This window comes from Osmia bicornis, chromosome 4 (genome assembly GCF_907164935.1).
Source record: "Osmia bicornis bicornis chromosome 4, iOsmBic2.1, whole genome shotgun sequence".
Lineage (NCBI taxonomy): Eukaryota > Metazoa > Arthropoda > Insecta > Hymenoptera > Megachilidae > Osmia > Osmia bicornis.
Window position 1 is genome coordinate 2,327,866 of NC_060219.1, and position 24,819 is coordinate 2,352,684.

At 41.8% G+C, this 24,819-nt stretch overlaps 2 protein-coding genes across 9 annotated transcripts in view; both read left to right on the forward strand.

Moving 5' to 3' along the window:
• Positions 1–340: 340 nt before the first annotated feature.
• LOC114882338 (large proline-rich protein BAG6) lies at positions 341–7,352 on the forward strand. 8 transcript variants are annotated; one of them, XR_006829341.1, is made up of 22 exons: positions 341–450; positions 710–802; positions 1,338–1,458; positions 1,536–1,751; positions 1,833–2,028; positions 2,091–2,212; positions 2,287–2,431; positions 2,503–2,626; positions 2,699–2,890; positions 2,966–3,170; positions 3,233–3,367; positions 3,480–3,696; positions 3,776–4,035; positions 4,121–4,279; positions 4,342–4,423; positions 4,502–4,631; positions 4,717–5,020; positions 5,102–5,235; positions 5,307–5,516; positions 5,596–5,703; positions 5,777–7,111; positions 7,187–7,352. XR_006829341.1 is itself a non-coding variant. In XM_029199477.2 (22 exons), exons 2-22 carry the CDS (start codon positions 740–742, stop codon positions 6,858–6,860), a joined length of 3,291 nt encoding a protein of 1,096 aa, XP_029055310.2. In that variant the 5' UTR covers positions 341–450; positions 710–739; the 3' UTR covers positions 6,861–7,352. The 8 variants fall into 8 exon arrangements, 7 of the variants coding, with proteins under 7 accessions (XP_029055310.2, XP_029055080.2, XP_029055275.2 ...); XM_029199477.2 differs by having other exon boundaries at positions 5,777–5,882; positions 6,799–7,352; XM_029199247.2 differs by having other exon boundaries at positions 5,777–7,352.
• An 8,942-nt stretch (positions 7,353–16,294) lies between these two features.
• The window catches only part of LOC114882120 (protein groucho-like), a 34,180-nt gene continuing 25,655 nt past the window's right edge, over positions 16,295–24,819 (forward strand). Inside the window, exon 1 of the mRNA XM_029199019.2 lies at positions 16,295–16,772. Coding sequence (XP_029054852.1) covers positions 16,707–16,772 — 66 coding nt within the window. The 5' untranslated portion in view covers positions 16,295–16,706. The remainder of the gene's footprint in view (positions 16,773–24,819) is intronic.

Consider the following 24,819-nt stretch of genomic DNA (forward strand, 5'->3'; position numbering starts at 1 on the left):
TATTGAAATGTACGAATAATGTATAAAAAAAATGGATGCCTTGTGGAGTGAAATTCTAAGTATAAGATGTACTTACGTTATAGTCGTGTATAGTTAAAAATTTTTGTAAAATATGATTTACCATTTATTAGTCTTCGTATATGCATGATCTTACATCCAGATTCTGTATGACACGATAATAATTACGATTTACCAGTTCCACTTAAATCAGAATCACAATTCGTATTTTGTCCGTTATAACCTTTACTACTGCCATCTATCCATCATTAGAGGAATCTGCAGGCGCGTAGATATCGTATGTACGAGGGCGCTTCTTTATCAATTTTGAATCGCGTTTTACCTAGGGAATCATGAAACTGGTATATTGGCAACGCTTGTGATTTTATTAACAAAGCGAATTCTGGGTAAAATAACGTGTGTCGTGTCGGCCGTCGCAGTAAAATTTCATCGGTGGGTTCGTTAAAAAAACGATTACACCATAAAAACGGAGTGATAGACTATAATTACATAATTTATTTATGTCATCTGATTGATTAGCGTTAAGATCAATTTTTTTTTAGAAATTTTAGATATCGAATCTTAGCTATTAGTTACTTGATCGAGTGTCGTTTACAGTCTTGTATCTTCGTCCCTGCGTGAGTGTAGACGACGGGGTTCTATATTTCTGATTGTCCGTTCTAATACTGTTGTTCCTTTCCATAAATTTTAGTTTTGCCGCATCAATTAAGGCCGATCAACGATGATTGACCTTACAGTGAAGACCTTGGATTCACAAAATCATGCTTTTTCTTTGGAAGACGATGTAAGGATTTTTTTTATACTTTTCAGGCAACGAATGCTATATGTTTATGACTAATGATGCTATTCACTGCAATATCCTATGTGGTATGCTTTATGATTATTCATGCACCAATTTATATATGTATTACTATTTTTAACCACATCATTCATACTTTGCATTCTAGAAGTAATTTCCAGAATTATCATTTTTATGACTATTCATAATCTCAGGAATTAACCTTTTTATGTTATTGCTGAATTACTGATGCGTTTCATCATGTTTTTCTACATGTATAGGGCTTAATACTTCCCTAACTGATAGTTGACAATATAAATACTTGAAATAACATATTTTTGTACGATTATATAAAACATGACATTGTAAAATTCCAATATGTTCCTTTTATCATAATTGTTGTAATTCAGTTAATGCGCTGATATTGCACAAATATACGATATATTAATCTATGATGTAATAATATGAAATAATATCACAAGTATAGCTGATAATATTAAAGATGATCTGATTAATTTAATTGATAAATACTTTGTTATAGCAAATTACAGTAAGGGGCTTTAAAGAATATATAGCAGAATCTGTGGCAGTACCGGCAGATTCGCAAAGACTTATTTATTGCGGTAGAGTTCTTCAAGATGAGAAAAAATTAAATGATTATGGTAAAGAATTTTGGATTGCAAAACAATTTTCTATGAAAACTTGTAAATTTTTAATAATTTAAATCTTTGCGATTTAGATGTTAATGGAAAAGTTATACATTTGGTACAACGTGCGCCACCTCAACCTGGACAACGAGGAAACGATGGAGGCCAAAGTCAGGGCCAAAATCATGGATCGCACGGATGGCAAAATCCACAAAGAACACACTACAGACTCACCCGTGCTCAAATGCATGGCAATGCCATGTATTTGGGTGCAATGTCAGTACCAGCTGAAATTGTTGAAGGACATGGTATACTAATTAATATTCTTGCGAAATATTATTTATAACAGTTAGAATATATTACATTACACTTATCGTTTCATTCAATAGGACTAGCGCTACCTCAGTTCAGTAATACTTTATCTAATGGTCGATTAATTGTCGCGAGACACATGGTTGAACGCACAAATAGGCTTATGGACAGGCTTGAGAATCCGTCCCGTCCTGTTAATCTTGCTGCATCTGAAAATAATCGACCAGCTTTGGGTGAATTAATGCAAGAATCAGAACTGGAGCCAGAACAGTTGTGAGTAAACAGAGTATAATCCTAATGTTTAGTGTAATATAACAAAATAAATCAATAATCAGTGTTTTCAGTAATATCGAGGGTAGAACAAATAATGGTGCCATATTAGCAGAAGCTGCTGCAGCTGCAGCAATAGTAGCTGCTTTATCTGCAGCTGGAGCTAATAATGTGACACCACTTAGGGGTATGTGTACGAAACAAAAATAAAAATAAGAGTATTAGAAATACTTCATTTTATATAATTATAAATTGTTAAAGCAGGAAGTAGCGATGAAACGGCTGAAGCAAGGCCAACAACCGAGGCTGCTGAAGAAAATCAAACAGATTCACAACAGCCACAAGCTGAACAACAAGGATCTACATCGAATACTGATGGACAGTCTAATAGACGAGCGTCGCCACAGTAAGAATATTTTTATATACATCCTGTGGTTTTGTAGTTCAATATTACAATCATGAAAGTATTGTTTCTAGGCTTCCACGACCTCCACAGTTGGCAGAATTATTGGAAATGTTACAGGATACTCAAGCTCGTTTGCGACCGGTATTAGATCGGTATTGTAAACTTATGCGTGATGATCCTTCATTACCGCCAGGGGTAGGTATAATGCGATGTTCGTACAAATTTTATTTTTACAGTAGTTAACATCGGAAAATTATTAATTCTTAGGGGAGAGTTGAAGAAAATCAGGCGTATGTGGATGGTGCCAATGAATGTTTACACTATATGTCTCACGCTTGTCACGCTTTAAGTGATATAATTGTTGATATGAGTCAGCAACCACCAAGAAATTTGCGATGTAGACCAATTATTATTCAACATTCAGCTATCTTACAGCCCGGTATACCAATCCAGGTAGAGGTGAGGATGAGTGCTTGTAATGTTTAAATTTTGTTCATTTTTTAACATAATTTTTTTCTAACGTGCTTCTAATAGGCGCACATCAGTTTACACGGTCGTAATGCAAATAATAATAATGGTAATGAAGAAAGTGGGGACTCGACTAATAATGCTTCGCAACCAGAATCAGCCGAAAGTAATGCCGAAGATTCCAGTCAACAGCCAGAACCTGAATCTGCTGCTCACCAACAGGCAGAACAACCGCAACAACAACCGCAAGAGCAGGCACAGTCTTCATTTGGTACGTACAGTAGTTTAAAAAAGCTTAATTATTTTGATAATTAATTTGAACTTACTTCTTAGGCACGGTGTTTAACTTGCCAAATAATGTGGAAGTATTGATGGAAGTTAGTCCTGAAAGTAATATGGATGCTGCATCAGGAAGTGAACAAACTCAAACAGGTGAAAATAATAACAACAACAATAACAATAATGTCGGTAAGTTGTCCGTAGTAAGAATATTAATTACTGTTATTGTCATCACCTTAGCAACATCGTCCATTAAAGTGTTTCGATTGTTATAGCTACATTACTTAATTGTTTTGAACAGGAGGAAGAGTAGGTGGTACTGCTGGTGGATTTTCTTGGGGTTCAGCTCCCGCGCCTGATTTCATACGAAATTTAATGCAGGCTGTTGCTGGACATATGGTACAAAGTGGTATGACTAATACAACAATTACAAGTAGAAATCCTGTAACAGTTGGACAACAAAATGTTACGACGATGGACAGTGGAAATACGAACGCCGGACAAAGCACCCAAGCGCGGTAGGTCTATTAAAATTTTTGAATCTTCCTAATCGTACCATCGATTTATAACATGTTAATTATAATATATTTATTACAGAAGCAACGTTGGTACTCATCCTACCACGGCAACACAGACTAGAAGTACATCGCGTCCGCATGTATTTCATCAACAGGCTCACCCTTTGGGTGTTGGAATGAGTATAGGACAAGCGTTTGACTTTGATCCATTCCTGCCATGTAATTCGCATCACGTTCGTCGAACATCGACTACAAGTTCTAATACTGTCACGTCTACATCACAGTCTACGCAAACAAGTCAAACAGCTACGTCTGAAACTCAGTCACAGGCACAAACAGGTATATCATTTAAATAAATGTTAATAGCGATTATCTTATATCCGTATCCGTACACGAGCTTAAAGTAACATTATTATATTTGTAGCAACAACTTCAAGCGCAACCAGTAACACTAGCTCTACGAATACTACAGCATCGACAACATCACAAACGAATACAAACGATCCGTTCATGTTCTTGCCGCAACAAATTTTAGGAGGCAGAAGCGGTCAACCACAAGCAAGCATCAGTATCAACAGTAACAGTTAGTATTTGTATTTACCGTTTAAAAAATAGAAAATGAAAATGTATAAATCTTTGTAACAGATCCTGATCTAGCTGAAAGTCTTGGAAATATTCTACAATTATTTAGTGGTAGAAATATTCATGTGGGTATTGTAGGAGATAGGTAAGTAAATTGTTTATTAAACATATAAAATGTTTATCCACTGAAGGAAACATAATTTATGTTATTTCTAATTAACAGTGGGAATACCACCGGAAGCGATGTTACATTCGCGGATTTATTAGAACATGCAGGCATTCAAATGAATCTTCTTTCATCACAGGATTCAGAGAGCGAAGGAGATTTACTTCTAGATTTAGCTGTATTAGTGGTAATTAAACTTTTTTTCTATAAATTTTTTTATAACGTTTCGTATAATATAATCTAAAATCACTTTTGTTTTAAAACATTTGCAGGTTCAAAACTTGACGTTAGAAGGTATAATAAGATTACGAACTGGTCAATGGGAGCCAATTTCGCATCTTAGAAGACCGTTACAAGAGTTCTTGCAATATTCTTTTCCAAATACCAGTACGGAAGCACTTCAGGAACAAGCTGCGGAACGATTACTATCTCAATTAAGACCACTCTTTCAGAATCTTTTCGCGTCAGAAGAGGAAGTTAATATTAGAAATGGTTCGCGTATAGATATTTGCGCAACTGTGGAAGCTTTACTTCGCCGTCATATCAAAGATATATTACAATTTCTATTCAATAATGGTTTGTACATCAGTGTATCAAAAATTCAATGACTATTTTGTAGAACTACCATCTGAGTTCATTTTTTCAATATTTATTTAGATATTGATGATGCCAGATTTGGTCAAGAAATTTTCAATATTGTCAATAATTTGGGAAGACAATTGTGTGCAGTACTTCGATATTCCATTCGTGGCGGACAATCGGGATTAGAAGTCATAGTGTCCCGTTTCATGGTATGTTATGTACATTTTTTACAAATACATTTTTTTATATTTTAATTAATATTTCTATTTTTCCCGAATAGACCGATATGTTGGAGGGTACGCGTCCTGAGTTCCATCGATGGTTGCCCAATATATTTGTTGCTCAGTTACGTACTTACTCATCGCGCGTTTCACAACCTCCAGAATCAGAAATTCTTCCGCTTTTAGTGTATAAAGATGTACCTTCACAGCCGTCAACGGTGCCTTCAGCTCCAATTCATCAACCTTCGCAGACACAATCTGAAGTAGAGGTAAGTTATCTCCATATATTTGTATATCCTCAACCGTGTTCTCTGAGAGAAGAAATCTAAGAATTAACCATAATCCCAGCCTATGGAAACTGAAGCAATTGAAGAAAGAACAACTTTCGAAGCATCCTTGCCAGATGATGGCGGAGAAGTTCCAGAAACATTTCCAGGTCACGAAGCATTACCTTCTGTAAGTTTTTATATTACTTTGTGTACAATGTGAATTTATGTTGTAGACAATAGTAGCATCAAAAATGTTTTAGGATTGGGTACCGATCATTGCTCGAGACGGTGTACGACAACGTCGTCAATTACAAATGCAAGGAATGACAAATGGTGGCGTGGCAACGTTCAGCGATGCTTATTTAGGTACACTACCCACTAAACGGCGTAAACTTATCGAGCAACAAAAACCGCGATTATTAGTTAGCCCAACTCCTAATCATTCAGCAATAGCAGCATCCATGGAGCGTTTAGTAAGAGAAGGTGTAACCCGAGCGGGAGTCGAAGAAGTCGAGGGTGCTGCAGTCGCCGTGGCTGTAGATCCAGGTGTTAGGCGTGCATTCGGTCAAGCGATCAGAGACTGCTTGAATCCACGTAGATACGGAACACCAGATTTCCCAGATCCCATACGCTTCCCGAACGCGACAAAATATTTTTCAGATCAAGATAGGCCACCGAAATAATAACGATAAGGGAGGAAACAGTTCATAATGGCTTAGAGTATCTGTAAAGGAGAAACTAGGTAGCGTTGAATGAAACGTGAAAATTTACAGCGACCAAGGGAATACACAAAATATATTTATAAAATGTAACCACAAATATTACTAATAATTGTAATTTCGTGCATCGGTTGAATAATTTTGATAAATCTGGGATACCTTCAGATATCACGTAACGAGATATTCCGTAAAGTATTGATTTCTTTAATCGACGTAGCCTGTAGTTGTGTCAAGAGGTATCTTTCATTTTTTTTTAAATCTATAAATATGTTAAATAATTGACAGTGTACCTTAGTGTTATTAAAAATTATGGTAAATAAGTTACAGTTGCTCTCTCCCATTATGCTCTATGTATTCATTGATCCCCAACACGCTACTATATTAAAATACTTTTTTTTTTTCATTATTAAAATGTGTTTTCTGTAGAATTATCGTTACACAAATGTTAAACGCAAATGTATTGTTCTTAATCAAATGATCCCTGTGTAGGTATTATACAGATAATAATACGTATTGTACGCTATTTATGTGTCGTCGATATTAAAATGATCTTTTTCATATAGATTCCATTTTTTTAATAACGATGACACTATCATTAATCGATATCAACTGTACTAAATTATAGTCCACTATTCGATTTAAGGAGGGAAGCGTGGAATGATCGATGGTATTTAAAAAAGTGATTAGACACGATTCAATATGTCCCACTGTAATCATGGATTATCTAAGGCTATAGTTTGTTTCACGTAAGCTTTGTTAAATAATGTGTTATAAACTTTTACCCAAACAATGTGTCTGTAATTTATGTAGATAATTAATTTCGATTGAGTAGCTTCATTGAATAACTCTCAAGCGGAACTTTTATACGGATGCAAGGTACTGTATTTTATGTACAATATTGGTGAACTGTATTAAAAAAATTATTTTCTCTTTAATCTTGCTAATTTTTAGCAAGGTTTTCATCAATTTTAACATGGAAGGGAATCAAATTAGCCTGATACGATGGATAAGGAAAAACGATTCCAAATTACGTTCTTATTAAAATTAAGGAATATCGAAAATGAATATTATTTGATAGGTCGCATATGATGTTAATAAAGTAATTGAAATAATTTTACGTGATCATGTCTTTGATTTTAAAGAACCAAATAAACTGTATTCTTGATGAAATAAATATACTTCGATTATAATAGAATTGAATAGACACTGATATTGGTTCATCGATCAAAGAAATCGAAGCTTTTGATGGTTACACACGTTAATTATAAATTAATTGCATAATTACATTGCCCATAATAAAGAACTTTAAAAATATTTTTAATTCGATCCCAGCGCCATCTATACAAAAACAGTGCAAACGACTTACCGACAGATTTTTTGAAACAGGGGAACACTAGCGCATCTATCGGAGAACAATGGAAACTACTTGCCAAATAGTTTCCGCTGTTCTCCGATAGACGCGCTAGTGTTCCCCTGTTTCAAAAAATCGATCGGTAAGTCATTGAGTAGTTTGCGGCGTTTTCGTATAGATGGCGCTGGGATCGAATTTTAAAAAATTTTAATTTATGGCGGTCTTTTTATAATGCAAGCTTGTCAAACAATTATTTTAATAGTTTCTTATGCTGGTTTTGATTGATTTCTAATAAAATGGAATCAAAGGATGTCAAAATTGTGTCTTTTTAATTGTAAGTACGAAGCGTGGTAGAAAAGTGTCTGGTAAAACAGACACAACCATAAATTTCTTTCTAATAAGAACGTAGGCTTTGAACGTCCCCAAACTTACATATTATTTTCAATTCCATCAAAAGATTACACCCGTTTATCGTTCGAACAACAGCGCTTGTTAGATTGTTTACCGATGTTGATTGTTTGCCCCTGATATCGAGAAGTGTAGACGTTCGATGTTAAGACGCGATAAATCGGTTATCGGTCTATCAGGGTGAACGCCGATAAGAAAGTTGACGCTTCCTCGATGCGTTACGAAATCGAATCGAGCATCTGGGAACCGCTCGATCGACTGGCGGGTCTTTTTTAAAATCTAGCACGATGCAGAAACACGAGTACCAGATTGCATTCGGGGTATCTAATGTTACAGTTAATTCTAGTTTCTAAATGATTTAACGATTCGGGGGTAGGTGTTTCGCTTTGACTTTTGTATTTAGCAGAGAAAAATGAAAAGCGGAGAAGAAAGGGTGAGAAGGAGAAAAACTAAAAACGGATTTCCCTTGCCCTGTCAGTTGCCACTCGCTAATAGGCGCTCGTTAATATTGCGAGTGCCACTCTTGAATATCGAGGAGAGATTTCTACTACCTTCCCACCCTTTTTTTTCACCATTTCACCATTCCTCTCGTTCTCTTTTCCCTGCTCTGTCTCGCGCAGCCGTCTGGTCTAGGGCGTTTTCTCTTTCCCGCTCGAGCGTAACGCGAACGTTCGTCGGATTAAGGCATAATGAAATTACGAGGGTCACGTCATTTTATAAAACGATCGTTAAGCGTCGAGAGTGTTCGCTCGGCGTGGCTCTTGTCGAAATGACACCGCATTGAAAACGATCGATCGAAATCTCTGACGAAAGAGCCACGGGGGCGGTGCAAGAGAAGAAAGAGGAAGAGAAAGAGTAGGAGGGGTTGAATTTCCGCAGGGGTTAAAAAAAGAAAAAGAAAAAGAAAAAAATAGCGAGGAAAAGGGAAGGATAAGTGGAATTTTATGTACAACAGCAAAGGCATGCTAATAAATCGGTTGGCACGTTATAAAATCGATTATTAATTTAATCCGAACGAAATATATTGGAATTTCCTAAAATATCGGCCGAACGAGATCTGCATTGACATACAGGTTGTTACCTGAACGCTTCGTCATAAGCGGAGACGGAATTTTATGAACAGGCGCGCGTCTGTTAACATTCCATGCGCCAAAATTCATTATAATTTATTGATACGTCAAATATATCCGTCGCTCGTTCGCTGCTCTTCAAAATAACGAGCGCGATCAACGCGGCTGCGTGGCCGTTTGTATCGCCCGCTTGTTTCAGTTTTCCTTTCGTTTTATTTTTTCAATCAAACGCGTTCGCGCCTCGTACGCTCGATTTTTCCAGATTCCCTGAATGAACGCGTCAGGGCGAAACGGGGACCGCCTGCACGTCGCAGCATTCGTAAATACACACGTAACGATATAATTGGCCTCGTCGCGTCGGCGTATTCGTTATATTCGCCAATCGGAATTGCTGTAAACTTTTGTTAAATATTATATTTCCACGATGTAACCGTTTACAGAACGGCGGAGGAAACCTAAGGATGAAAATAAGCAAACAATGCAAGAAATTCTCGAGATTCCTTCGCCGTCAGACTTTTAATCGGATTCCATCTATTTTTCAAGACTTATCCCTCCCCCTTTCGCCCTGTACCTTTGGCATCGAAGAAGTTCACATTCCAGAGAGAAACGACAATCGTGTAACGTGCGTTCGCGATGCAATAAAGACGTTGATAACGCGAATGTTAGCTTCTAACGATAAATCTGTACGAGGCAACGGGTCCGGGATTGTACCCGGTTCGTATGGCCAATTGGACGAAACTTTTTCACAGAGGGATAACACCTTGGTTGCAGTTGTCAACGAAACGGTTCGACTAGCTGGAACGATATCGTCGAACGGAGCTACGGTTGCTCGTTGTCGCGGCGACGAACAAGAGGATTTTTCGGAGTCTGGGAGCGAAAGGCGTTGGTATTAATTGGCTGGACTAGTCCGTGTGGAGTGGGCCGACGAGGGACACCGAGACATCGAGGTAACTATCACCACTACCATTCCAGCAGCGAACGCTATTCTCCGGGTTTGAACGTTTTTCGTGGTTCGTGCCACGGAAATGTTCGTTCATTCGGTGATCGTCCCTTGCTCCTCTTTCTTCCACCGACCATCGCATCGGTCGGGGTCGTACCCTCTTCCTTCTTCGACCCCCAAACCCTCGTGACTCGACTGGGAAACTCGAGGAGACCAGCGGGAGTATAGGCCCGCTCGGTTGTAGCCGTGTCTATACAAATGTATACCGACACGTAGAAAGGCATAATAAAGGTCGGCGAGCAGTCCGCGCGGATTAAACGCGCGGCTGTCAGGTTCACTTCTATATGGAAGCCAGTTGGTCGGTGTTGGCTCGCTCTTCTGGCAGGATTGGCCTTTTTCGTTCTCGATTACGCCTCTTTATTCGCCCACTGGGCGTCGCCTGGGATTTTTCTCCCTTCAGGTTGGCTAGAACGGTAAACTTGAAGCTGTTATAGGCTGGCCACGATCTTTTTCCACGTCGTAACGTTCGACGAGTCCGCGCGGACAAAACCGAGGCCGAGGTTAAGACGCCTTGGCAATCAAGTAGAACCTCGGGCAAGCAGGGGCGGTTATGGGTGGTTATCGGAAAGGGGGTGCACCAGCTTCGGGTGTTCGAGAAAGAGAGGATGGCAACGAAGGCGGCCATATTTAGAGAAGGAAATCAGTGAAGAGCATTTCGCGCCGTGTACCGTAGTGTTCCGAACGTCTGTCCTCCTCTTAAACGCGATACCACCCATCCTTCCTTCCTTCTTTTCGTCTTCGACTATCGGTGTCCCTCGTTCCCCCCCTTTTTTACGTGTCTACATACCGCCGTGTCTGCGCCCGTTGAATTTTGACGGATGAAAAGTAACCGAGGTCGTCGGAAGCGGCCGAGGTTTCTTCTCGCCAATGGGAAATTATGGTTTTGCGGCGGCGAACCGCGTCTCCGCGATCATCGGCACGCTAAAAGACGAATCGAAAACGTTCTTCTCTTCCCTCTTGCCAAGCTCCTTTTAGCACGCGCGTTACCCGTGCTACTTTACGCACTCCAAAAGAACTCGTCCTATCTCTCCTCCATACGATCGCTTTACTTTTTATCGAGGGGGGAGAACAAGAACAGTTCGCGGCTGTTTGTTATTAACCAGAGTATCTATACACTGTGCAGGGTGACGGGGGGTGCACCGCGAAACTTCACCCTGCCACCCCTCGTAAACAAGACGTCCTATCGCGAAACTATTGTCGAGTATATTTGATTCGACGCAGACGCGAGACAGAAGCCGTGCTTCATGATTTTCCATAGGTTCTACACGATCCTTTTCCTGCATAAACTTTGGCGTCGGAGGTATCACCCTTTTTGTTAGCCGCACAGTCCCCACGGGCACGTCTACACGTATACAAAGTTAGTCTACTGTATATTCGTAATATCCAATGACGTAGAAAAAATCCACTACGACGTTTCGGGAAATTAAACGAAACACCATCAAGACCCACTCGATGGACCAATTTATTACGAATGTCAAAAGCTATCCATTACGATTACATTCGTCGTCGATTGAAGAAATTAGTTCTACGCTATTGTTTCTCAAGTTCTCGTTAGCTGGAGAACAAAGCGCGTGGCCGCTTCTAAGCGCGTAAACGTTCGTGCACGCGTCAATGGTACGCGTATAATCGTGTAGCACGAATCCCGGTGATCATTCGAGCCAGGTACCGGAGCTTTTCAAGCGGTTTTTTGCAGTCGTCGAGGTTGTGTAGTCGTGGTTTCGTGTCGTCGACGTGCGCGAACCGTTGCTCGAAGCTCGAGAGCTTTTTCTGCATCGCGCCTTCACGGTATGTAATGTCATTTCTCCTCGCCTCGGTGCTGTGACGAAAACACTCCTCTCGATTTCTCTCCTCGTTCCTCCACCTCCACTTTTTTAATATCCTACCCGTACGATACCGTCTGCCCTTTTTTTTCCATCCCTCTTACTCCTTTTTTATTTTCCACTTACTGCCATGTCAGAGCGTCCTGTTAAGAGTTTGCCTCGCGGAAGAACCGCGGTTCTTTCGATTCCTACGTGTACCAACCTACCACTACGTTTATCCTCGTCATCTGATAAAGGGAAACGATTAAAGCGCGCTAAAAAGGCGATAATACATATATTGAAAAGTACCAGTTCGTTTCTTTCGATCTTTGATGTTCTTCCTTCATTTACCTCCGTTTCGTTTCGTTTCGTTTCGTTTCGTTCGTTCATATAATGAAAATAAAGGTGAATGGAGAATAAAAAAATATTTTCTAACAGTCTGAAGGAGTAGTTGTTCTTTTCGTTTTCATTAAAAGGCGTATACGCGTTATCGACGCGCGCCATAATCATTTTTTGTCTCGTTATTATCGAAACTCGTTGGTCTTGTTGCGCCAGGTCCGGCCGCTTTGTTCCGTAGGAACACGAGTTCAGATAGAATTCTAATGACTTTTCCATTTATCAAATCTCGCCGAGTCCAAAGATCCGTGCCGCGAAATTTTTCCGTTTAACGGTACCGACCGAGTTCCCGTCTGACCCGTGCGGTTGCGCTCGGTGATAAAACTTTCCGCTTGATCTATTGCCGGTTCGGCAATTAATTCTCGCGCGGCCAGCCAGCTGATATCGGTACGTTCGTGTGTCTGTTATCAGGAAGCCTGGAAATAGTGACGGTCACTGGCTACCACCGGATCCCGATGTTATAGGTGTTTTCGCGGAAAATCATTTTTTGATCGTTTTACCAAACACGCGGCATACTCCAAACTATACGCGTATTTCAAACTGACCGATCTTCGTTAAAGCTTTTATTCCAGCTACGTGCATGGATTTTTCAATGCTTAACTCTTCCGTTTTGGATCGTATATGTATACGTATGGAAAATCTAACTTGTTAAAGCAAAACCAACGACGAGAGTAATTAATATGTACAATTAATAATCGTATCAATGTGTTACTGATTATGCGGTTAGTAATTATACACCAAATATTAATAACTGTTCAGATTTCATCGAGTGGAAGTTCTCTTGAGCTCGATACCAGAAAAGAAAACACGTAATTTGTACAAAAAATAAAAACAATTCAAAGGTAGTATTAAACATTTATTTTTAATAACACTGCAGCATGCATTTTCAATGCAAGCTTTTTAAATTCACATCAATTTTCATAAATGGCATCTGTGAGAGATTGTTGAATTATTCGAAGTAGCATCAGGAATTTATAAAAACATACAGTACTTTAACACATTAAATTCTTTATAAATTAAAACATGAACACATCGCATGTAAAATTTATATTTATTTAGTTGTTACGTGAGCTTTGTTACGGTAAATCTAAAGCTTAATTCTTTGCAAGTTACAAATCTCTCTTCGCAAAGTACAGTTCTTTCGTTTCCAAAGCTCCTAAGTTTTACTACAAACATTACTCAATGTGGTAATAAATTTATTACACGAAAGCTTCAATTTTTTGTAAACAATCGTACAAGGTATCTTTGTCAACTGTAGACACAGACATTTCTTTTCTGGCTTGGTTTATCAATTAGTACCACGATTCATCTTTGCAGCAAATCCAACCAAAACTTGGTAGTCACTAATAATTTACACAATAATTTAAACAATATCGTACAAAGGCGAGAAAAGGCCCATATTTCTTTTGTTAATCGATAGATTTACATGGGCAGGATGGCGCAACACGTAAATGGTAATCGTATAATCTTTAGATTGCGCTAAAATTATTCCGTAGACCGTGCAATCGATTCAATTGCTCCCCGATCAGTTTCGCCTCGACAAACCGACCGAACAATAGAGCGGTGTAAATAAATACCGCGCTCCTGGGAATTCCGTTGGCATTAATAAACCATGCGTTAACAAACATTCGCGTTAAACAAACTATAAACATCGATGATCCCAAATATTCGTCATCATCGTTGATAAACGCGAATTGGCTACGAGTGTTTAAATAGGGATACGCGTGAACAAGCACGACCGATTTTCCTGTGACGTTCACCGCGAGAAGGCAAGCTCGATTCCGTTCGATAGACATCACCCGATGTATCGTGCAGTTTTTAACAGAATAGTCGTGGAAAAAAAAGAGTAGTCGTTAAAGTGTTTGGTAAATACGATAAAATGGGAAGTGTTTGAGAAGCGTCAACCATTCGTGAAACCCGACATCGTAAGACGCGGTGTTAATCGCGTTTTGTTTGCGATAGAAGGCTGATGTCGTGGCTCGGGTTATCCGGACGCGAGAAACAAAAATAAATCGTGGAACAAGAGAATAAAAAAAGATGAAAATCTTATTTTTGCGCGGGTTAATACGGTTAAATACGTCGTCGTCGATATGTCAGAAGATAGGGAGCAAGGAATTTCGCATCGAGCGTTCCGGTTCGACGACAGACGATGACGTGTTCCTTTTCAGCTTTCGCGGCTCGAATTATGCGACACAGATTTCTGTATCTTGTATTACAGCAAATGGTTTCGCGCTTTGCATATCCCTACAAAACGTACGCTCGCCGCTCGTAAATATTACCCGCGGAACGGTAATTAATTCTACGCCAGTAATTATATGTGTCTGCTTAATCGGCGGAAGCGTGATTTTCTATTGCGAAAATTGAACACCTCCTTCCTGTTTTATTTTTTCTATATTTTCCTCTCGATCCACGGACAATTATAATCTCTGATCAATAAAAATAGCTCAGATTCAAGAGACAAAAAAATGTGAATGAAATATCTGCGTGAATAATATTTTCTAATGAACCTGTAATAAACTTATTCCTGGTGTTAATTTCCTACAATTACATTCATTGAATACTATCCAATGTTTTTTTTTTCATTGGCAAATGAACAATGATTTCTCTGTACTCTTTGCGTAATGATTAGCTTAAATTAGGGTGACTAAAGCAGGTGTGTTTGTACTTACGCGTTGCTCAGATGTGATGCGATTAAGGAATTTGTAATTTCTTCTTCCATTTGCTCCGTGCTGCTTAGCTCGCATGTCATCGCTCGTTAAAATCGTTCGCCATTTGCTCTTACAAGCCGAAGAAGGCACCCCCTTCCAGTTTTGTCCTTTTTTTTTTTCTCGTTAAGTAACACCAAGATTAAGCGTCACTGGGCCGAGTAGAGGAAGGGTAAAGTGATAATAATTGTTTGCTGGGAGTCGAGGTGGAAAGATCGTCGATGCTTGCCACCCCATTCGAAGGGGATGTCGAAGTCTGTATCCGGCGAGAGCGCACGCGTGTGTGTGTGTGTGTGTATGTGTACATGTCGATTGTAGACGCTCTTAAGTACGAGTCAGCGGGACGAAAAGAGGCTGGGGGAAGGACGAGAAAAACAGGGTGCACGACAAGCACCCCAGGGTCGAGGATGAAACGGATGGGCGAGTGACAAGGTTGCCAGATAGCGGGGACAGAAAACGAGAGAAACTAAACAAGCGTGACAAGGATGACGGATGACCAGAGAGAGGAGGCGAAATTCCAATCTGAAAGATTCGTGGCTACGAACGGGTCGAGTGTAAACTAACCAAAAAGGGCAGGGCCGCGTATAGAAGGTTTCGGTGATTGTACCGGAAGGGTCTGAAAGGAACTAGGGATTAAGAAGGGGAGAAAAAGTTGCGCGTCACGGGAAAAAATAAATTCCCTCCTTTCCTTTCGCTGTCCCCCGTCGTATAGGAAGGCGTAAAAGTTACAACGATAATTTCGCAATTTTCTCGACTGTCGTGATTTAACATCGTACAGGTGCCCCGAATTCGCACGATCGAGAGAAAGGATAATTAGTCGAAAATAATTTCTGCTCTTCATCCTATAACGCGGTACGAGCAATAAAAGCATCGAAGGAATCGCAACGGCGTTCGTTATGAAGCAATCAAATTTGCATGTAATAAAGGGGGAAGGTTAACACAGGTTTTCCGACGTGCGTTAGCGATGTTCATCGCGTCTCGAGTAATAATTTAATACGCGGCTACGTAATGTAGGTACAAACTCACCGCAAGATTTACCACACAAATCTCGTTTTTGCGTAAGTAAAAAATGCAAAGCGGATCGCGACGAACGGATTCCCGTCTTGTTGAAATGTACGAGCATATCCGAGAGCGGACGGAAAAGAGACGAACGAGGTAAGAGCCCGATTGTCGAAGGTGCGAAGGCGAGAAAGAGCGCGAGCCTACTGGCGCGAACGGGTGAGCGAGGGAGAAAGGTGACTCGAGTAAGGTGGGGGTGACCACGTGGTGTCGGGACGCGTGGTGGGGGAAGCGTAGCGGTAGAAGGAGGGGGAAGCGCTTCCCCTCGGCGCTGTGGTTGATTAGTTGATTCTCGTTCGTCGCCGAGGGTGGATCGTTTCGAGCTCGGTCTTCTCGTTCGACGTCGTGCACTCGTATTCGTTAACGTGATTCAACGTCGTCGCGCATTCCTATTCTATCCGTGATTATCCTTTTTCTCCACGGTGTATAATTGTGAAACGGAGCAATAAGTGAGTGGCCAAGGTGGACCGCGAAGAAAGTGACAGTGTGCAAGTGTGCATACCTTGTGTTCTCTTCGTTCTTTTTTCATCGCTGACCAGTGTGAATAATAGTGCATACAGGCTATGACCTGGGATACCGTCGGATATACCTGGGGATAACGGAGACGTATCCATTACTCCTGACAGGACTTGGTGGTGATCGGAGGGAGCTACGTAACCTCTTCGAGGTCCTCCGACGATAAGATGTACCCCAATGCCGGTATAAACGCGGCGGCAGCTGTGGCTGTGGCAGCTGCGGCACGGCACCCGGTAAATACTTTTCTTTCTTTTTCTCCCTGTTTCATCGTATTTTTTATTTCTCATTGCGTACAAACCTGACAGGAATGACTGGCGTGACTCCCGGTGATAAAAATAAAACGAGGAATTTTAAATATTGAGACATCTCCTAGAGAGTTTACGTTTTTTCTCATTCATGCTTGATCGCGTCAGGAAATTACGCATCGAATCGAGGAATATTTTACACTTGTAAAAATTTCAATTTATTTCACTGTTACCAGTTAACGAGCCTTGCTGCGAAGCGAGATTAAAACCCATTCAGATTGCCACAAGATAGTATTAACGATCTGTGTAAACCGGTGTTTCGTCGACGGCGGCTTTGTACATACATACGCGAACTGATCGTTCGGAGCACAATGCGAACCGATGAAACGAAATCGAACCTTCGCCGTCGGGAGGTAGCAATTTAAATATCCCGAGGAATAAGGTTGCGAAAATTGCACCTGGTACTAAACCCGGAATCGTTGTACGGTCGTTTTTCTTTTTCCTACTTTCTCTCCGTTCTTTTTCTTCGCCCCTATCGCAATTGATCGTCTCGTTTCGCCCGGTATATATCGAACGGGCATCGCGTATCTTCGCATTCAAAAAATCCTTTCTATTGTAAAGCACACTTTCGATAAGTATCGTTCGTTGCAGTGCCGGTCGAGCCTCCTCTATCCATGCTAATTCGAGGATATCGATATATCGACCGGCAAGACCGCCGACTATAGACTCTCCCGTCAGATAGATTCGTAGCCCCATGCTCTGTGTGTGTGTGTGTGTTTTTTTTTCTCCATTGGCGTCACTCAAACGGAATAAAAAGACAGGCTTGAAAAGTACTGTCAGGGTTTTTTTTACCCCGAACCGGGTTCGAACGGGAGCGACGGCAACTCGCCCGTTGCCAGACGGACTCTTTCGGATCGTTAGCCGAATGAATCCGGTTCCGTATTTATTTTCTCTCGATAGTTTACCCACGTTCGACGCGAACCCTTTCCACCCGCGCTCCGCTTCGCATTCTATCCCGTCCAACCCTTTGCCTCTACAAAGGTGGATTTATATTCAAACACGGAACGGTTTCGTTCAGACAAAGATCGTTGCAGGTAGAAAAGGTTTATAATACATTTGAACGCTGAGTGTCTGAATTCTTTTCGCAGCAGCAACGACAAAATGTTTCAGACAAAATTTGCACACTCGTCTTTGCGTTAAATACCTGTACATACACCTTTCTGTATAAATACGCGTTGAATGAGATTGAAGCTAATCTTTTTTTTCCCTTCCTGGTGTTTTTACTCGTGCCACTTTGAACGTTGTGCACGCGTGCACACGGGCGTGCTCGTTACGCGGCGGCATGTGGGTGCGGGCAGAGACGAGCAGCAGACAGACGGTGGCGCGGAAACGGTTGGAAAACGAACGAACGAAAGGGGAAAAGAGATCGTGGACGTGGGTCGTCGTCGTCGACGGAATAATATTTGGCTGGCGTGCAAATTTTCATTCGAGCGTAAACAGGCCGCGCGAGACGAGGCGGAAAAGCTCGTCGGGAAGGACGAAAATAAATGCGTGTATCGTGACCGGTAGCGGCCAATATCCGCAATTACATTATGTCCGTACGTGCCACCGTGGCGACGTATCGACGATTGCGGACCGAGTGAAATGGCAAAAAAGGGAATGGGGGGAAAAGTAAATCCCGGGATAAGGAGGGACGTTTTCCGTTGCATGGAATTATTTGAAACGGTTGGAACGTTTCCAATACGGTATCGAAAGTGGAACAGATTTGTCCGTTTTAAAAGGCCGACTTAGCTGATCCATTTTTATCGTTGCGTCCTACTATCCGATAGTTCCTTCTTTGATCATTTCTCCATTAAAAGAATGATCAATGACACCGGTTATAAAAGCGCATTCTTTTCCTCGATGCTATAGAATGTTCGCACGTAATCGCGTCACTTTAATCCGACCATTGGTAAGTCGATGGAAGTTGGCTCTCGTCGTTTTTATCGTCGTAATACGTGCCGTTTACAGGTTTCCGTAATCGATACGGGAGCGGTATAAAAATTTACCTGGCCAACGAGACACGGTCGACGTTCAGCCGTGTCCCATTGTCCGTTGCCGTTAGTTTGACCGACCGTATCTTAACTTTCCACGCTTTAATCCGGTAATCCTATTAGCGTTCGTAGCATCGTAAAATTCGTGTTCCCCTGCTCTCTCTCTCTCTCTCTCTCTCTGCGCAGGTGAGGGTACAATTTACCGAAGGGACGGTTGATTGTTGACAAGTGCCTGGCAGTATAAACACAGGTGCAAAGGTATTTGAAAAGAAGAGAAGAAGCGTTACCTGAGTTTCGATCGGTTCCAACGTCGCTCGGTGTTTGCCCGTCATTTTCTCTTGTTTCCTTCTATATTTATCGAATTATTATATCGCGATGTAGAGGCGGAAACGCGAGAACAATCGGTTAGTCGGTATAATTGTTGTCTGGCGTGGAAACGAAGAAAAGTGGAGGAGGGAGAAGTAGGATGCGAAAGAAGGGCTGGAGAAGGGTGCGGAGCAAGGGCGTGGCGGGTATATTCCAGCAGGATCAGGGTGAAATTGAAATCGAGACGAGCGGAACGACGATGGGATGAGAGAGGGTGAGACTCGGCGAGAGGGTGAACGAAGGGGTTCGAAGTACGATTGCACGAAATTCGCGGTCTGCACGCTTGCGAGCTTCCGCAGAGACCGCAATATGCATTGGTAATTACACGGGATGAATTACACCGCGGAATGAGCGAAGCGTGTTACGTGTAATTGGCGCGCATTATAAATCTCGCGACGTGCAAATAGCTCTGTATCGCTACGATCTGTGTCCGAACGTAACCATTCTTTTTCGAACGGTCGCTCTGCTACTGCTTTGCTTTCGTTTTAATGAAACTCATTTCGTGGTAATTTATACGTTTCGTTCGTTAAGCGAAACGATACTGGTGCCCTGAAAAAAAGACGGTAAATGTGCAGGAAATACGAATAGGTGATGATGTATTAACTAAGCTTGAAATATCGTTCGTTTGTTAAATTTTGATTCAATGTTTCGACTAGTGAAATCTTGCTAACAGAGCTCAAGATTTTACAATAAATTATGTTAATATTACAACGATACTTCGAAATTGAAATTTGAAATTTATCGCGAATGTCGTGTTTTATACAACGTCGAACAAATACGTCCCTCGAGGTGTTAAAAGCCTTTTGGCGATTATTAATTTACGCGAAATGCAAACAACTGGCTTGAATTTCGCGTTAGCGCAAGGTGCAAGCTGATCGCGACGGTGAAAGCAGAGAAGAAGAGGCCTTTTCTTGTCGAACATTGTCCCGGCTCTGTCTCTCCCTCTCTCTTTCTCTTACTAAAATTCAAAGAGTTACACCTTTCTTCTGGTTCGCATCGTGACTCATTTGAGCGCTCCGGTGCTTGACCAAGTTGACACAGGCGGTGTTATTGGCACTCTGGAGGGCCGCCAGGGTTGTTTACGTACAAGCTGTACAAATATTATTTCCGGATAAACTGGCTCGCCGATCATTACGAAACTCCAGGCGGAAAGTTTTAACAGCGAGCCCTCCGCCTCCGCCTCCGCCTCCTCTTCCGTTCCCTCCTTCAGACCATACTTTAAACTTCTACATTCTAGACAAATCGATTGTTAGGATCGACCTGCTGTTTCCAAGACGACTGTTTCAAACCGCAGCTCGAGGATTTCGAGCGGTAGAACGTTTGCGGTCGGCAACCGACTTTGCTTCGACAAAAATTTGTCAAATCTTTTAAAATGTTAGAAGTATGTTTACAATTATGAACGCGACGTTCGTCTCCAAATATTTATCACCAGATTGATTCTTATGATTCAAGTATTACATTTTCCTGCTTTGCAATGAGTAACCGTGTAAAGTTCAGTTCAAAGACGAGATCGAACGTCGCGTCATTCGCAAATTATTTACACGCGCCGAAGAAAGTGATGTTTTACGAGACGACTTTCATTCCAAAATTACGGTAAGCTGTCGAAACAATTTTTGGGGTTCAATTTTTCCTTTATCATCGTCACGATAAGTCACGTCTTACGTGACTTACGTCAAAAATAAAGTCGGTTGAAATATTGCAAAAATCTGTGCCGTTCTCGCCGATATTGTTCCGAATAAATCATGTTACCCTGGAATGTCTTTATCGGAGTACGTACGTAACGTGTCGCGTACGCGTGAAAACATCGAGATCGTAGCACGCTTCGATACGTTGGGCTTTTGTGTCTAAAAATTTCACGAAAGATGACGCAAGAGTTTTTGATCGTAAAGCCGACCAGCGAAATATCTCGCGTCGTTTAAGGTGCATTTCGACCGAATTCCAGAACGTCGAACAGTGACTTTGAATGCTCACCGATAAATCGACCGAGCAATTGCATGCTTATCACGCGATATCACGGCACGAATTCGTTTCTCTGCAAATAACGCTATGTACAGACGTGTTTCTACGTGTGTACTCGCCTACTATGTATTCGTCTGCTTGTCATTGACGTATCCGCGAATATCTGAAGTGGTTCTTGTAAGTCGCCACGAAATTGTTTCACACTCGTCACTGCAGAATCGAGTACGATAAAGGAGTTATCGGGTTTTGATACAGTTTTCACTTGGCAATCTTTACACGGTCCGTTCAGTATTTTTCAAGATTAACGATCTTTGAAAATAGAATTTCGTTTAACATTTTGGGACTCGATCTATTCCGGTCGCTCGACGAATACCAGAAATTTACCTTCTATCATGAATTTTCAAACAACCCATTTGATCGTTTCACAATCGCTCGAAAACCGCGTCACGGCCGAAGGGAATATTCGTTCGAATGTGTCGTTCATTTTTACCGCTTAATTAAATTCGTTAATGGGTTTAATTAAATTCATTCGCATTCGACGGAACGCGACGCAGCGAACTTGACGCGGTTGAAAAATTCATCGTTAACCAGCGGTTGCGGTGCGCATTATGCGTGAACAGGTCCAACGAACAATCGTTCGGTGAACAAATACCTTGGTTGCAAAATATACGAACGATTCTGGGCGCCGAGAAGGTCTCGTTATAGAACCGACACGTTTACCCGCTGTTTTTCCAAATAGATCGAGCCTCGTTTTAATTCATCGTTACACAAGTTGCCGATCGATCGAACGATCGATCAGCGTGTATTTTTCTTCGCAACTAACGAGCACCTTTTACGATCGACACTGGTGTCCGCTAATTCTGCTTCCTAGCAGACATCGTTAGAGGTTGGTTCATCGCAATCGTCGCGTTTACGAATACGAAGGGAAATCGGTAAGTAACGTAACGGAATTGTGGCGGATTACGTCGTGACGGGCGATCTTGAATCAGTCATCAATTTATTACGGTGTATGTTCGCTGTGCTTGGCAGCGAGTCTTTGTATAGACGCGATTAAGACGGCGATTAAACCGATTCCCCTTTGTACGACCCCTTGACCCGTGGCTCATCCAACGAATCATTCGAGCAAAGTTTTCATCAGCGAGAAAAATGATGCAACGTTGACACCGTCCGCGTGGAATAATTTTTTAATTCTTTTGTAATTCTTGAATTTTTAATTCTACGCTTTCGACGGTTCGTGAAATGTTTTGGCACTTTTGAACAGGTTCGCTGGTGATGCCAGAAAACGGGGAAGTAACTGTATTGTTAGGGTAATAATACCGGATAATTTGTAAGGGGCAAACGAGACGTTGAAATCAAGAGTCCCATTGTCATCGGAGTCCTTCGTGGAACATGTTGAACAAAGCCCCCTTGCGACGAGTCCTTAAGATCGCCTCATTGTTCCTAGACCCGTGGGTCCTCTTCCACGCTCCAAAGAGCAGCCGTTTTAGTTAGAAATTACCGATATTATGCGCTCGACACTTCTCTTTGCGCGAACCGACCGAAAAAGCCTGGCATTGTTTGCCATCCACTTTGTCGAATGTTTGTCGACGACAGACCGGACCAGCCAATAAATGATCACCTCGGTGAAATAGGTTCTCACGTTCCTCGCGACTAGACCGTTCATTTGTTGTTGCCGATAATTTACAATGATTTATCTGTTTAGCCGAGAACACGTCTTTCGCGAAGATTATTTGGTAAACTCTCGAGCTAATTCGATCGCGTTTATCAAATCTGTCGGTATTTCAACAGGGAATACAGAACTTTGGATAACAAATCGTTTATAAGAAACACGATGAACGATCGAATTAATTATACGTTGAAAGTTTTGACATTGCGAATCTGATACATTCGTTTCGAAGAAAATTTCTTGGAAATCTTTAACGTTGGAATGAAAACATTTCTCGGTGATTCTGTTGTCACGCTTTGAACTGTTACCGCTTCATTTTTCAATCTCTTCTTTTTTCTCCTCGCGTTACGATCTGCGGCTAACTGTGCGTAATCGTTTCACAATTATCGTTACTCCTACTCTCATTTATCATTTGCGCACCCCACGCACGACCATCTGCCAGAACGAATGTTTATTTTAAACTATGCTGTCGCGGTTGTAGCAAGGGAAACAATCAATCGGTCTGTTAAGTTGCGATTCAAACTTAGATCTCGCATTCCTTGCACAACTTTGTTCTCGTCTGCCATTTGGCCCGTTTGCCAGCTCATAAAGAAAGACGAATTCGAGGCGTTGTAATCGTTAAATCGCAAACTTTAGTGCGTTAAAATGTTAATATTACGAAGGATAGAAATTGTAATATATTTTGTGTAGCTGGCGATTGTCGCAGTAAAGGTGAAACAAAGCATGTCCAATCCTTTGTACGTTGGAACAACGAGGACACCTCAGTTTTGTATCGTTCGTTGCACACCTTCGAGTTATTATAGAACCGAGGCTGGTCGCGTTCGCGGTACAATTAGGCAGGAGAAAGTGTAAATGTTAACCAGGTCTTGGGTTAGGTGAGAACAACGGGGTTGCACGTTGAATAGCCGGTTCCCCTCGACGAATTTCCTCGAGCGGGCCGGTGTGGATTATTGCAAGGGGACGGAATCGACTACGAAATTGAAGGGCTCCGGGCAATTTGGGACGGACCGCCCTAAAACTGCCGTCAATTTCCGCGTTAATGGCCGAATTCGGGAAATGGTACTTGGACCCTCGTCACCGTTAAAATGCCTACGTGCGAGTTTCGTGGCCGGGCCGGAAAGTAGTCAGCGCCGAATCGGTTTTGTGAGAAGCCTATCTCTCTCTGCCTGTCTCGACGCGTATCGATTACTTATTTTTTCTACGCTCCGAGTCCTGATTACAAATTACAATCGTGCCTGGCATTTAACGGGCCGCGAGAACCGAGGGCATCTCAACGGGCCTCAGTGGACGTGTTTCAACTTACAAAGTGGACTGTTGATCGCGAGCAAACTGGTTTAACCCACTCACTGTCCATTACGCTCGCGCAATATAAAAGATGATTAGAATTCACGACGAAAATCTAGTAAGAAGTATCGATCGAGCCTATCCTTGTTTTATGCGTCTGCATGGAACGGAACGACGATAAATTTTTCACACAACATCGAACTCTTTCTTCCTTAATGAAATCTCGTACTTGGGCGCGCGTTGATTCGCGGTTTTAACCTCTCGCGGCCTAAACGAGCGCAATCGAAGCCAATGAGAGAACACTCGAACCTTTGTGCAATCGGAGCGCGCGGAGGAAAACGCGTTTTCATCGGTTCGTGAAAAAAAAATTCGATCGTGCCTCGATGATACACGGAGACGACAGGCTCGCGTCGTTCGTACACGTGTTCCCACCCACACACCCGCGCGCACACAAGGGGATGAGCACGAAAACGCACTCACGCACGCACGCGCTATACCCTGTGTACATTGTTCGCAATAATGAGGAGTTTGCACAGACCGGGATCCCGACGTTCTTCAAACAAGGAGAGCAAGGACAAACAGCCGTATATGGACGGATGGACAAACACACTCAGCCACGAATCACACACCGCACCACCAGCCTGCTCGACATGCGTATTGCGTGCTTGTGTACAGCCGCCTAAGCCTGTGAACCGCGGCACAGCGTATGTACACGCACCCACTCGCT

Coding starts and splice junctions, on each gene's coding strand:
- LOC114882338 (XM_029199247.2), top strand. CDS start 740: ATGATTGACCTTACAGTGAAGACCTTGGATTCACAAAATCATGCTTTT. Junction 2,432..2,502: donor AATAGACGAGCGTCGCCACA/GTAAGAATATTT, acceptor TATTGTTTCTAG/GCTTCCACGACCTCCACAGT. Junction 4,424..4,501: donor GTGGGTATTGTAGGAGATAG/GTAAGTAAATTG, acceptor TCTAATTAACAG/TGGGAATACCACCGGAAGCG.